At 28.5% G+C, this 15,000-nt stretch overlaps 2 protein-coding genes across 5 annotated transcripts in view; one reads left to right on the top strand and one right to left on the bottom strand.

Moving 5' to 3' along the window:
- scamp2 (secretory carrier membrane protein 2) overlaps positions 1 to 11,747 on the top strand; it is a 19,186-nt gene extending 7,439 nt beyond the window's left edge. The window contains exons 2-9 of the mRNA XM_051100282.1: positions 1,116 to 1,199; positions 1,464 to 1,538; positions 1,625 to 1,739; positions 1,969 to 2,097; positions 5,418 to 5,577; positions 7,074 to 7,175; positions 10,449 to 10,566; positions 10,642 to 11,747. Of these exons, the coding sequence (XP_050956239.1) occupies positions 1,116 to 1,199; positions 1,464 to 1,538; positions 1,625 to 1,739; positions 1,969 to 2,097; positions 5,418 to 5,577; positions 7,074 to 7,175; positions 10,449 to 10,566; positions 10,642 to 10,788 (930 nt within the window). The 3' untranslated portion in view covers positions 10,789 to 11,747. The remainder of the gene's footprint in view (positions 1 to 1,115; positions 1,200 to 1,463; positions 1,539 to 1,624; positions 1,740 to 1,968; positions 2,098 to 5,417; positions 5,578 to 7,073; positions 7,176 to 10,448; positions 10,567 to 10,641) is intronic.
- Positions 11,748 to 14,962: 3,215 nt separating this feature from the next.
- Positions 14,963 to 15,000, bottom strand: part of LOC127156937 (neogenin) — a 171,032-nt gene continuing 170,994 nt past the window's right edge. For all 4 annotated transcript variants that reach the window (XM_051100103.1, XM_051100102.1, XM_051100106.1 and 1 more), the window contains one exon: positions 14,963 to 15,000. This exon is cut by the window's right edge and continues 629 nt beyond it. The gene's annotated coding sequence lies outside the window, so the exon portion shown is untranslated.

Consider the following 15,000-nt stretch of genomic DNA (forward strand, 5'->3'; position numbering starts at 1 on the left):
TTATATTTTGAATAAACACTGTACTTTTTAAACTTGTTATTCATGAAAGAATCCTGAAAAAGAAAAAACACAGGTTCCAAAAAATATTTGGCAGCACAACTGTTGATATTATCCAACACTGATCATTCTAATAATAAATCCGCATATTAGAATGATTTCTGAAGGATCATGTGATACTTAAGACTGGAGTAACAGCTGATAAAAATTCAGCTTTTCATCATAGGAATAAATTCTATTTTAAAGTATGTTAAAATAAAATGTTTTTATTTTATATTGTAAAAACATTTTGCAATATTACTGTTTTTCTATATATTTTCTATATATTTTTTTCTATATTTTTAATCAAATAAATGCAGCCTTGATGAGCATAAAAGACTTCTTTAAAGACTATTACAAGTCTTACTGACCCCAAACTTTTGAACGGTAGTGTATATGTATATGTATATGTATATGTGTATATATATATATACACACACATACTTTTTTCAATTATTTTTTCAAATTTTGTTTTATATATATTTTATTCCAGCTTTAGGTTAAAAAAATATTTTTTTATATAAATTATCTAAATTTAGAAAAAAATTTAATGTAGAGAATAAATTTAATATTTATATTTCATGGTGTGAGTATGTGTGTGTGTGTGTACATATTATTTAAGCATATCATTTTATAATATTCTATTATATATATAAATGAATTAAATCACTTAATTTCATTTTATTTCATTTAATGTTTATATGTATATGTATAGATATTACTTATTAGTTGTGTAAATGTATATATATAATGTTATTTAAGCGTTTTATAATAATTCTATTATATATAAATTTATTAAATTCATTTTATAGATGTTATTTAATTTTTCATTTAATGTTTGTTTATATAAATAATGTTATTAAAGCATATTGTCATTTTATAATAATTCTGTTATATATATAAATTAATTACATTACTAAATTCTAAGTTTCTAAATTCTAAATTACTTAGAATATATATGTATATATGTGTGTATATAAATATTTTTTAAGAATTGTTTGCCCCATCCTTCTATGTTTGTATAATATATAAATGAATTATTATTTAATAATAATAATAAATGTGTTCCTCTCTTTCAGGATCCGTCTGTCACTCAGGTGACCAATTCTGGAATCGATCAAATTGAAAGTTTTAGTCCATTTCCTGATGGCAACTCGGTGACAGTAAGTGTAACGAACATCATTTCAGTTGTATCTTCAGCAGAAGTGTATAATTGTGCTCTGAACTCTAATAAAGCAATACGCTACTCGAGGCCATGAGCCCCGCTGACTTTAACATGGTTAAAGGTGCCAAAAGTAATTTTATATTTAGAGAAATTATTCACAAGGATAGTAATGTAAATGCTTAATGTTCCAACAGTAATAAAATACCAACGTTTTGTTTTCTTGTTAATTAAAATCACAATTATTCACTTTTTTTCCCATCAGGGAAGCACCATCCCAGCCTCCAGCGGCCCGTCTCAACCTGCTGTCCTGCAGCCGTCAGTGGATCCCAGTCCACAGGTCAGCATCTCACACACACACAAATACACCTGATCTCTGCGTGATTTTGAAGACTCTAACCGGCCCGTGTCCGTTTGTGTGCGCAGGCCACGGCTGCAGCTGCGCAGGCTAATCTGCTCAGACAGCAGGAGGAGCTGGAGAGGAAAGCAGCCGAGCTGGATCGACGAGAACAAGAGCTGCAGAGCAGAGGAGTGCCCACAGGTAACACACAACGCAGAAAGGTTTCTGCAGTATGTTTAAGAGCCTGGATGAGCTATTCAAACTTTTAAAAATAATAATACACAGTATATACTGCACAGCATGCTAACATTCCATTCTGAGTGTGTTTACACACATCTGAATTCATACAGTTGCATAAATCAACTGACGGTAGCGCCTTTATTTGTTGTGAGTGTTTGACAAGTTGCTGCTGCACCCTTGTTCTCCTCAGGTAAACAGAACAACTGGCCTCCTCTTCCCGGATTCTTTCCCATCAAGCCTTGCTTCTACCAGGACTTCTCGGAGGAGATCCCGCAGGAGCATCAGAGACTCTGCAAAATGATCTATTACCTGTGGATGTGTGAGTTTACTGGCCTCTGATGCGTCTCTCAACACATAAACTCAAAATGATGCTTTTGAAATTTCTTGTTACATAATCCTGATCTTATTTTGAGTGTTAAAACATGTTTTATTATTCTTTTTCCGTATAATCTTTCATCAGAACAATAACTCGTCCAGTCAATTCTCAGTTCTTATTTTATTTTCTTGTTTTAAATTAAATTATGATTTTTTTTTTTTTTGGTAACATCTTTATTTAATTTTCAGCTTTATTTCAGTTTTTTATAGTTTCTTGCTAATTATTTTATAGTATGTTCCTTATTTTGAATGCTTTTCCATTATATGCTCTCATAGTATTTATTAATATTTTGAATAATTTATTTGTATATTTTTAATTTCAATTTTAGTGTGAGTTTTAGTCATTTTATTAAGTGCTTTTGACATTTTAGTAAGTTTTTAAATTCTACAAATTCTGTTTAGATTTAATTTATTTTTATTTCAATTTTAGTATTTGAAGAATTTGAACTTACACTTATTTTATTTTTTTTGTTGCCAAAGCAGCGTTTCTAAATTTCATTTTTTTTCCAAATATTTTTTATCTTTTTTTTTTTGCCTTATTTCAAGTACCCAAAAATTGTATTTACAATTTTTTTTTTCGCTAATTATTTTATATGTTCCTTGTTTTAAATGTTGTTCCAAGTAAAAATACGTTTATTATTTATAAATTTTTTTTTATCAGTATAACTTTTCGCTGTTCAGTCAATTTTCGGTTCTCATTTTATTTTCTTGTTTAGCATTAATCATGTTTAGTGCTAATTATATGCTCTTATAATATTTATTAATATTTTGAATGATTTTTTTTATATTTTCATTTTTAATTACAATTTTAGTGTAAGTTTTAGTAAGTTTATTGTGTGCATTTGTCATTTTTATTAGGTTTTTAAATTTTTTTTTTTTTTTTTAATTTAGATTTAATTTATTTTATATTTCAGTTTTGGTAATTGTAGTATTTTAAGTATTTGAATTTAAACTTATTTTAAGGCAACCTTTCTACATTTCATTTTGATTTTTTTTCTAATATTTATATTTAATTTGCAGCTTTATTCCACTTACCCAGAACAATTTTTTTTTATAGTTTTCTTGCTAATTAGTTTTTTTTTTTTTTTTTTTTTAATTCTCTTTAGATTTAATTTATTTTATATTTCAGTTTTGGTAATTGTAGTATTTGAAGTATTTGAATTTAAACTTATTTTAAGGCAACCTTTCTACATTTCATTTTGATTTTTTTTCTAATATTTATATTTAATTTGCAGCTTTATTCCACTTACCCAGAACAATTTTTTTTTATAGTTTTCTTGCTAATTAGTTTTTTTTTTTTTTTTTTTTTTTTTTTAATTCTCTTTAGATTTAATTTATTTTATATTTCAGTTTTGGTAATTGTAGTATTTGAAGTATTTGAATTTAAACTTATTTTAAGGCAACCTTTCTACATTTCATTTTGATTTTTTTTCTAATATTTATATTTAATTTGCAGCTTTATTCCACTTACCCAGAACAATTTTTTTTTATAGTTTTCTTGCTAATTAGTTTTTTTTTTTTTTTTTTTTTTTTTTTTTTTTAATTCTCTTTAGATTTAATTTATTTTATATTTCAGTTTTGGTAATTGTAGTATTTGAAGTATTTGAACTTAAACTTATTTTAAGGCAACCTTTCTACATTTCATTTTGATTTTTTTTCTAATATTTATATTTAATTTTCAGCTTTATTCCACTTACCCAGAACAATTTTTTTATAGTTTTCTTGCTAATTATTTTATAATATGTTCCTTTTTTTGAATGTTGTTTGAAGTAAAAATTATTTTATTCATAATTTTTCATCATTGTACTTTTCACTATTCAATCAATTTTCGGTTCTCATTTTATTTTCTTGTTTAACATTAATCATTGTTTAATACTAATTATATGCTCTCATAATATTTATTAATATTTTGAAAGATTTTTTTTATATTTACATTTTTAATTACAATTTTAGTGTAAGTTTTTTTTTTTTTTTTAAATAAAAATTCTCTTTAGATTTCATTTATTTTTATTTCCGTTTTAGTAATTTTTGAGTATTTTTAAGTATCTGAACTTAAACTTTTTTTTTTGTTGCCAAGGCAACCTTTTCAAAATTTTCATTTTGAAGTTTATTCTAATATCTACATTTAATTTAATTAATTACATTTAATAATTTAATTTACATTTCAGTTAGCCAAAATAATTTTTTATAGTTTTCTTGCTAATTACTTTATAATATGTTCCTTATTTAAAATGTTGTAAGTAAAAGTTGTAAGTAAAAATAAGTTTATGCATAATTTTTCATCATAGTTTTTCATTTATAGTTTTCTAGCTAATTATTTTAAAGTAATGAATGTTGTCTCATTTTATTTTTATTGTTTAACATTAATTGTTGTTTAGTACTAATTATATGCTCTCATAATATTTATTCATATTTTGAATTATTTTTTATTTTTATATTTTAATTTCGATTTTAGTAATTTTATTAAGTGCTTTTATCATTTTTATTAGGTTTTTAAAATAAAAATTCTGTTTAGATTTTTTTTTATTTCTGTTTTAATAATTTTAGTAGTTGAAGTATTTGAACTTAAGCGTATATTTTTTTTGTTGCCAAGGCAAAATTTCTCATTTTCACTTTGAAGTTTATTTTAATATCTATATTTAATTTTCAGCTTTATTTCAGTTAGCCAAAACACATTTTTTACTGTTTTCTTGCTAATTATTTTATATGTTCCTTATTTTAAATGTTGTTCCAAGTAAAAAATAAGTTTATTATTCAGTTTAATATTTTCGTGTTTAACATTAACAATTGTTTAATACTAATTATATGCTCTCATAATATTTATTCATGTTTTGAATTATCTTTTTATTTTTATATTTATATTTTATATTTTATATTTAATGTTGTTCCATGTAAAAATAGGTTTATTATTCATAATTTATCATCATAATAACTTTTCACTATTCAGTCAAGTTTCAGTTCTCATTTTATTTCCTTGTTGAACATACTCTTTATATTAGTTTTTATTTTTTTCAGATTTAGTTTGGTAGTTTTTGTATTTGAACTAAAACCTATTATTATTTATTTATTTATTTATTTATTTATTTTTTTAGGTTTTCTGTCTCATTTATATTTAATTTCAGTTGGAAAAAAAATACTTTTAATAGTATTTAATAGTTAATTAGTTTTAGTTTTAATTTTTTTTAATTAATTAATTTATTTTTTTGAAGCACATCCATGTATGTGTAATGTGGGGTTTACATATATGTGTGTGTGTGTTTTCAGGGCAGTGCGTGACGCTGTTTCTGAACGTTCTGGCCTGTCTAGCTGAGTTCACCACTAAAGCAAGTGCAGGCGTGGATTTCGGTCTCTCCATCCTCTGGTTCGTCCTGTTTGCTCCCTGCTCCTTCCTCTGCTGGTTCAGACCCGTCTATAAAGCCTTCAGGTGAGTTTGTCTCTCCTACAGCAGGTGAGAGTTCAGATGACTGACCACGTCCTCATTCACATCAGATCATGCTGTTGGCCTTGTTTCTGCACGTTTACGTTTTTTTTTTTTTTATATATATTTAGAGTTATTTTTATATTTTCAGTTTTCAATTTTGAGACAATTATGAGACCATTAGTCTGAGACTCTCTGGAATATTTGGGAACTATTATAGTGTTTATTAATATTTTGAATTAGCTTTTATTTTTATGTTTCTATTTTTTTTTTTTTATTTTACATTTAAGTTTGACTAATTTTGTTATTTATTATTATTATTATTATTATTATTATTTAACTTTAATTTACATCACTTTATTTTAGTTTCAGGTCTGACATCTTTCATTTTGAGGTTGTTATGAGAATATTGTTATGATATTTGTATATTATTATACTGCTTAATAATATTTTGAATTAGCTTTTATTTTTATATTACTAGTTTTCATTTTTATTTTAGTTTATTATTACTATTATTAGTATTGTTATTTAGCTTATTTAGCTTTAATTTATGTCAGTTTTAGTTTTAGTCATTTAGAACTTATTTTAGTTTAGTTTAAAGTCTGACATCTTTAATTTTGAGACTATTATGAGAATATTATTATGGTGTTTGTATATTATTATACTGTTTATTAATATTTTGAATTAGCGTTTATTTTTTATATTTCTAGTTTTCATTTTTATTTTAGTTTATTATTAGTATTATTATTATTTAGCTTATTTAGCTTTAATTTATGTCAGTTTTAGTCATTTATAACTTAAACTTGTTTTATTTTAATTTCAGGTCTGACATCTTTAATTTTGAGACAATTATGTGAATATTATTAGGATATTTGTATATTATTATACTGTTTATTAATATTTTGAATTAGCTTTTGTTTTTATATTACTAGTTTTCATTTTTATTATTATTATTATTATTAAGCTTATTTAGCTTTAATTTATTTCAGTTTTAGTTTTAGTAATTTAAAACTTTTAGTTTAAGGTCTGACATCTCCTTTAATTTTGAGACTCTATTATGGAAATATTACTTTGATATTATATTGTTTATTATTATTAGTCTTTATTAGCTTTTTTCCCATTTTTGTTTTTACTATTTTAGTTTTAGTAATTGTTATAAATTTTTGTCATTTTTATTTTTTATTTATATATTTTTTATTTAGCTTAATATCTGTATCTAAAACAATTATTAAAGTAGCTTTAATTAAATTTTATTTAAATTGTTTTTTAATAAATACATGTTTCATTTTAAATAAATTCAGCTCAAATGAATATTTACCCTGCATCTGAAAAACAGTAATGAAAGAGATGTGTAATTAGTTAGATAATAGTTAGAATTGAAGTTTAAGTAATTTTAGTTTTTAGTTTAAATTTAGTTTAAATTTAGTTTTAAGTTTTTCGTTCAATATTTATATTTTGTTTCAGTCTCTTCAATAATTAATATGTTTATTTCTTTTTTTCAGGTCCGACAGCTCCTTCAACTTCTTCTTCTTCTTCTTCGTTTTCTTCGCTCAGATCGTCGTGTCTGTGATTCAGAGCGTCGGTATTCCTAACTGGGGCAACAGGTACAGTGGACATGAGCACTGAGCTGGCTCTGTACAGCTTCCCCTGAACTTCATTCTGAATTGCAGTAATTAATTAGTAATTTGGGTTAGGGAGCATTAAAGGAATATTTCACCCAAACTTCTCTGAGCTGGACGTTTGTGCTTCTCCTGTATGACAGATGACTTTCTGACGCTCGACTCTCTCTTCTGTCTCTTTGACGAGTGTCTCTTCCTGCACTAACGGTTTTCTGCTGCTGGACTTCCTTTAAAACTCTTGCTTCCTGTCTGAAGTACGTCCTCTTGCTATTTAAACTTCTTGCTTTATGTTTTCCTCTTGAAGCAGCGCTTGTCAGCCTTTGAACCCCTGATAGAGACGTGCTTGATTTCTCAGTTCTCTTCCATTAATGAAATAATTTTATTCAAGATTCATTTGAGACTACTAAGAATATTGTTATGAGACTCTATGGAATGAATAAACTGATTCAGATTTATACTATTTTTATTTATTTTTATATGTGCATTTACTTTAATATTATTCACAATTTTATAGAATATAGTTACAGTAGAATTTTTAAACAAATTTTATATATATCTTTTGAAAATTATCTTTTAAAATTAATTGTAGAATGTATATATATATATATATATATATATATATATATATATATATATATAAATTCATTTAAAAATTATAGTTATAAGAATATCATTTATAATTTTAAAAAAGAAAGTATATATACTTTTAAAAATTAGAAATTATATTCTAGAATTAGAAGAATTTTATATATTCTGGAATTATTGGACTGATTCATATTGTTATTATTTTTTAGTATTTTGTTATTATTTTATTTTTTATATATGCATTTACTTTAATATTCACAATTTTATAGAATATAAATAGAATATCATTTTGAAAATATTTTTAAAGATATAGTTCTTTGAAAAATTATATTTCTAGTTATACAATTTAATGCATTCTAAATAAAACAAATTTTATGTTTTTTTGCCTTGTTTTGAATTTTTGTTTACAATATTTAAAATATATAATTTATATTAATTTGATTTAGATTAATTTAATGAATAAACTGATATAAATTGATACTATTGTATTTATTTTTATATGTGCATTTATAGTTTATTATTCAACATTTTATAGAATGTAGTTAGAATATAATTATAGAAGTTATGTTCTATATAAAGTTATGTTCTAATTATAGAATATAATTTATGATTTTTTAAAAGTAAAAAATATAGACTTTTAAAAATAAATAAATAAATAAATATATAAGAATTTAATTAATGGTTAAATTATTTTCTTTAGAAAGTATTTATTTATAAACTTATAATAATATTTCATAATAAAATATAAAATGTAATATATAATATACATCATAATAAAACATATTGAAATGAAACAATGTTTATTTTAAATTGTATGTATTATATATGAGTTTTAGATTTTGTTGTATTTATTTAGAGTTTTCTTCTAAATAATTTTTCTAATATATTTATCTTTTTTAAAATTATATTTTATATAATATATATAAACATTTAAAATAATATAAAATGTAACAGTAGGGCTGGGTGATACATATAAAACATAAAAATACATAAATATAAAAATAAATAAAGTAGTATCAATTTATATCAGTTTATTCATTAAATAGAGTCTCATAACAATATTCTTATAACAGTCTCAAATTAATATAAATCAAATTAATATAAATTGCATATTTTAAATAGGGCTGGGTGATAATTCGATAATTATCGCGATACAATTGTCCTCGATAAAACGATATGAAGAGTTCGATATCAATTTTACGTTCCAAAAGCAGAACGAAACAGCATGTCCCATTTGAACTACGTCACACGGACCGTTTATCCGCTCGGACCGAGCTCACTAGAGAAGATGCATTTATCATGCGTTCTTGTCTGGACTTGTGAAACGTCATCAGTCGTCGCCCAAGCATTGTTCCAATTCAAAGTTCACATCTAGCCAAGTACAGTTCAAATCCCCGGATGTGTTCTTGCTCCGTCTCTTTTATCAAGGATGCATCAAGAGGAGACTTGTGCGAACTTGAGGCAGCCATGTATCCCAGAATGCGTTTCGCATTTATGTATCCCGCAGAGAGAGCCTCACCCCACGCTAGTCCTTCTGACGTTTGCCGCTGGTCCTGACGTCTCTGTAGTGGTTAAACAAGAGGTATAATTTGATTTGGGTAAGTCTAACAGCTAATTTTTGGTCTCGTGCATCTATTATTTATTCCAGGTCATATCGTTTTGACTGAGGACAAAGTTATGCTTCATAAATTATTTATTAATCAATCGTAATTCGACCACATTTTTGTCGCTATTAATATGTTTGAATGAAACAGAAAAGAGGCAGTGCTGTTTGATATAATATATCGCTGCCGGGCGCCTACATCTGAAATAATGAATTTGAGCGTGCAAAAGACGCAATATGTGAACGTCTCCATCACGCGAGCACTAAACAATGCCGTGAGATCCAGTGTGAAACGCTTGAATTCAGCCATGAACACAAATGATTCAAACTAGTTTAAAGCTGTGTGCAACGAGACAGAAGGCTTTTCAATCTACACATCGCCATCGTTTACCATGGATTTACTGTAGTAATACTCACTGCACCATGGTATTGTGGCAGCAATGTGGGATATTCACGCTGAATTTTATTACAGGAGTAATGGTATATAGTTATAGTATGTATGTATTGTGATTAAGCTATAGCATGTGTGCATTTGTACTGAATGTTTTTAGTCAACCGTTTTTCAAACAAATAGGCTACCTATAAAACCATGTAGTTATATTTTTACCATGGTATTGAGGTACCATTATGTGTGGTTTTAACTGTGTTTATCATAATTTAAAATGTATGCTTGCTACTATGGGAGACCAAGTGTTTAATTAAAAAAAACACTGGGTTGGAATAAATTTAACCATATAAAACTGAGGTTGTTACAATTTTTACAGATGTTACTGACTGATAGGAAAATGAATGGTCTGGTTTCTACAACTTTCACTTTGGAGCAAAAATCTGACTTTAAACTTGAAAGAAATAAAGATTTGACATTTATCATGATAATTATCGATATCGACTGATATGAAAAAAATATCGCCCAGCCCTATGTAACAATGTAGTGTTTGTTTTAGAATTTTTTTTTTACTTCTAAAAAATGTAGACTTCCTAGAATATTTGTATATGTACGTATTTGTCTAAACAATGCATCAGATGGAACAAAGCTAAAATTGGTTAATGGATGTTGATTTTGATTGCAGCGGCTGGATTAGCGCCATAGCAGTGATCGGCACAAACAAAGCGGTGGGCGTCATCATGATGGTGGTGGCGGCCTTCTTCACGGCCACCGCCGCGCTGTCCGTCGTTTTACTGAAAATGGTAAGTAGCTCACGATTTCTGAGTGAAAACCTGTTGTTTTTGCATTCTTGAGTCATCGGTGTAATTGTCTTCCAGGTTCATTCCCACTACCGTCGCACCGGCGCCAGTTTCCAGAAGGCGCAGCAGGAATTCTCCCAGGGCGTCCTCACGAACCGCACCTTCCAGACAGCAGCCGCCAACGCCGCCACCACGGCCGCCCAGAGCTCTATGCAGAGGAACTAGAACCAGGAAACACCACCGAGATCCCACATCACTTCCCTCGCTGTCCCGGCGGTCCGCGCAGAACCCGAAGCCCAGCTACGCTCCCAAACGTTGTCCTTCTTCACCCGCTTAGGTTCTGGATCTTGATTGGGTCCCGCTAAGGACTGCAGAGGCACTACTTTCGTGTTGATTTTTTGATTTTGAAGCGGAAGGTATGAAGTTGAAACGTTCGTCAGTGTGTTTGTATATTTGTTCGTGTGCTCAAATTGTGTCCTGTATCCTTTTTGACCTCGGTTATGCTGTATATAAAGTAATTTAATGTTTCCCCGTCATCCGTAGTGGTACAGGAGTCTCTTTAAATGAACTAAAATGATCATGAAGGATCTCAAAACCTTCTCAAAGCAATGATTGTATGCGTATGTCATGAGGGTTTAGATGTTACAATTCTGCTATAATTTTACTAAATTTTACTTTCCGCATTCCATATTAGTGCCAAAGTAATAACGATTACGCGTCCGGAATTCCGTGGAGGGCGTGGCCTGTTTGCATAATTAGAATCTTGACGACCACGGACACAGAGAACATTACTGTTATTGTCTTAATGGTAAGACTGAAGGTGGGATGTAGTTTTTTTTCATTGGGTTTATGTTTTTTGATAACTGTGTAGAGCACTGTTTTTTTTCCTCCCATGTTTATGAGCTTATTTTAGGCTACTGATTGTAAACAGTCAAATCAAAATAGTTCAATTAGTACTCAGACTTAAATTTACATGGTTGATTATTATTATTATTATTTTTTTAGCCTCAGAAAGTCCTAACTTTTGCAACAAATGTGTAAAAATTATTTCAATAAAATGTGCCACACAAAATGCCACTTGCTGGAAAGGGTTACGTAATTTTGTCAAATGAGATCGGAAGATATTTTTCAACAGTGTAAGTACTTACATTTTTTGAGCAAATTAAATTTTTCTGATTAACAAATTTTGTCCGAGTCATTTGTTGATTGTTTCAAAGCAAAAGCACTGCATTTCGAGGAGAATTCTCAGACGCATGATCGTATTAAACAAAAAAATGACATTTCAAAATGTCCTTTAGTAAGTTATGGAAGCCCATTTCTGACACCGAATAAAAAATAAATGTTATTGCGCCTTTTTAGCTCGCAATTCTGACTTTTTCCCCAGAGTTATAAGATATAGACAATGTTGAGAATTGCAATATACACTTGCAAATGCGAGTTATAAAGTTAGAATTGTGTGATATAAACTTGCAATGACAGGATTGCAAGTTTATATCTGGCACTTCTGACTTTTTTCTCATAAATGCAAGTTCGTATCTTGCGCTTCTGACTTCTTTTCCTCGCAATTCTGACTTTTTTCTTCCAATTCTTTTTTTCTCGCAAATGCAAGTTTCTCACAGTTCTGACTTTATCTCAATTGTGAGCTTATTTCTCGCAACTCTTCAGCACTTCTGACTTTTTTCTCGCAATTCTGACTTTTTTTCTTGCAAATGTGAGTTTGTTTCTCACAATTAAGTTTTTTTGCAAGTTTATTTCTAGCACTTCTGACTCTCAGAATTGTCAGATATAAAGTAAATTCTGACTTTTTTCTTCCAAATGCAAGTTTGTATCTTGCACTTCTGACTTCTTTTCCTTGCAATTCTTTTTCTCACAAATGCAAGTTTATATCTTGCAATTCTGACTTTATCACAGTTGTGAGTTTATACTTTACAATTTAGTTTTCTAGCAATTCTAACCTTTTTCTCGCAAACCCCAATGTTTTTTTTCACAAATGTGTTTATATAAACAATTCTGTTTATATCTTACAGTGTTTCAAGTTTAAAACTTGCACTTCTGACTTTTTTCTCGCAAATGCAATTTTATTTCACAGTTGAGTTTTTATCTCACAATTCTGACTTTTTCTCGCACTACTGACTTTTTTTCCTTACAATTCTGACTTTTTCTCGCAAATGCAATTTTTTTTTGCAATTGAGTTTTTATCTCGCAGTTCTGACTTTTTTCTTTCAATTCTTTTTTCTCACAAATGCAAGTTTATATTTCACAATTCTGACTTTCTTAATTGTGAGCTTATATCTCGCAATTCTGTTTACAACTCGCACTTCTGACCTTTTTCTTACAATTCTGACTTTTCCTTGCAAATGTGAGTTTGTTTCTCACAATTCAGTTTTTTGCAAGTGCAAGTTTATTACTAGCACTTCTGTTTTTCCTCAGAATTGTCAGATATAAAGTAAATTCTGATTTTTTTTTTCGTCACACTTCTTTTTCTCACATTTTTTTTTTCTTCTCAGAATTGTTATAAAGTTATAAAATCCAATTTTGAGGGAAAAAATACATGTTCTCAGAATTGCAAGTTTATCTTGTCTTTATAACTTGCAATTCTGACTTTTTTTTGAAATTTTGACTTTTTTTCTCACAAATGCAAACTTATATCTTGCAATTCTTTTTTTTTTTTTTGGCAATTCTGACTTTTTCTCGTGAATGTGAGTTTGTGTCTTAAATCTGACTTCTCACAAATGTGAATTTATATCTCGCAAATCTTTTTTTCTTGCAATTCTGACTTTTTCTCACAATTGAGAGTTTATATCTCAATTCTGACTTTTTTCTTGGAAATGCAAATTTATTTCGCACTTATGACTTTTTTTCTCGCAATTCTGACTTTCTAGCAAATGTGCGTTTATATCTTGCAATTCTGACTTTTTTCTTGCAAATGTGAATTTGTTTCTCACAATTGCCAAAAACGTTTATTTCTTGCAATTCTGACTTTTTTCACAATTCTTTTTTCTCACAAATACGAGTTTGGTTCTTGCAACTTGTTTTTTTTTTCTCTCGCAAATGCAAATTTGTTTCGTTTCTCACAATTCTGAATTTTTTCTTGCAAATGTAAGTTTTTTTGCAATTCTGACTTTTTTGTTCTCGTAAATGCGGGTTTGTTCGCAATTCTGACTTCTCACAACTCTTACTTTTACTCGCAAATGTGAGTTTGTTTCTCACAGTTCTGACTTTTTTTTCCTCATTAATGTGAGTTTAACTTAACTTCCAGAAAGTTGCCAGAACAAATTTTGCTTAAATGACTTGATTAATGTGGAACGCTCTTTGTTTTTAGCCAGCGGTGTCCCACCGGGCTTTGTATTGGGTCCATTTTGATTTGACCATAACTTAATTTTATCAGCCTTTTATCCATCGGTGATCTTTCAGATGTCGCAAAAGCCTGTTTTCCAGCAAAAACCAAATGCAAATATGGTCTCATTTAATAATGTAACAAAACAAACAACAGCTGAATGTCTTTGAAACCAGCCATTTACTTGTGACATCATTGTTACATAAAATAGGTTCATATTTCACATGGCATCAGCGATTCATTTCAAATCCAAAATATAAAAAGTGCAAATGACAGTTGACGGTACACCAGCCATACGACATGGTTCGGTGTCTTCTTTTTTTCTTTTTCTTTTTTAAATCTTCCCCCATTATTGTAAACACAAACAACAACTGTATTCATAAGCAGACCTTGTTACAGCCACATTGACATTCATGACGTGAGAAAACTGTACACGAGCAAGGCAGAGTTCGTCGCTGATATTTTCTTTCGCTCATTCTTTGGGAGAAGGGATTGGCTAAACAGCACGGTGAAAACACAACGCAGAATATTTAACCGCTCATAACTTACATGGAAAATGTTTACAAAGCAATGTGTCGTCTTCATATAAAAACCAACCGAAAGATGAATATATATATATATATATATAAAAAATGTCCCTTTTGAGAGTGTACAAAGTATTCACGTAAGCAAACGTTTGCAGTTCGTCATATATATATTTTTTTTATACCTCTCAAAGTACAAAAATCTGAGAGTCACTTGGCATTAAACTCCTTCATGATGAATCTCCAGGGCCCCAAAAACAGGCATCAGGGTCCTGAGGAAGAGGAACGGGTTCATTCGCTCTCCGTTCTCACAAAGTCTGAGTTTTTGGAGTTTCTGAAGCACCAAACATCAACGTCACTGGATTCAGACTGAATTAAGATGGTCAGAAAGTGAGGATCTGTAACAAGTCAGTACATCCACGTGGAAATTTCCAATGCATATTCATCAGACTTTTAATGCTACCAGCGTCTGAGGACAAAAAAAAAAATCTTGGTTTCCTTCCAGAGATGAAACATTTAAACATGATGTAAGACACTGAAAAAAAAAATCCATGAAACATTCATGAAAATTCATGA

This window comes from Labeo rohita, chromosome 25 (genome assembly GCF_022985175.1).
Source record: "Labeo rohita strain BAU-BD-2019 chromosome 25, IGBB_LRoh.1.0, whole genome shotgun sequence".
In the NCBI taxonomy this organism is placed as follows: domain Eukaryota; kingdom Metazoa; phylum Chordata; class Actinopteri; order Cypriniformes; family Cyprinidae; genus Labeo; species Labeo rohita.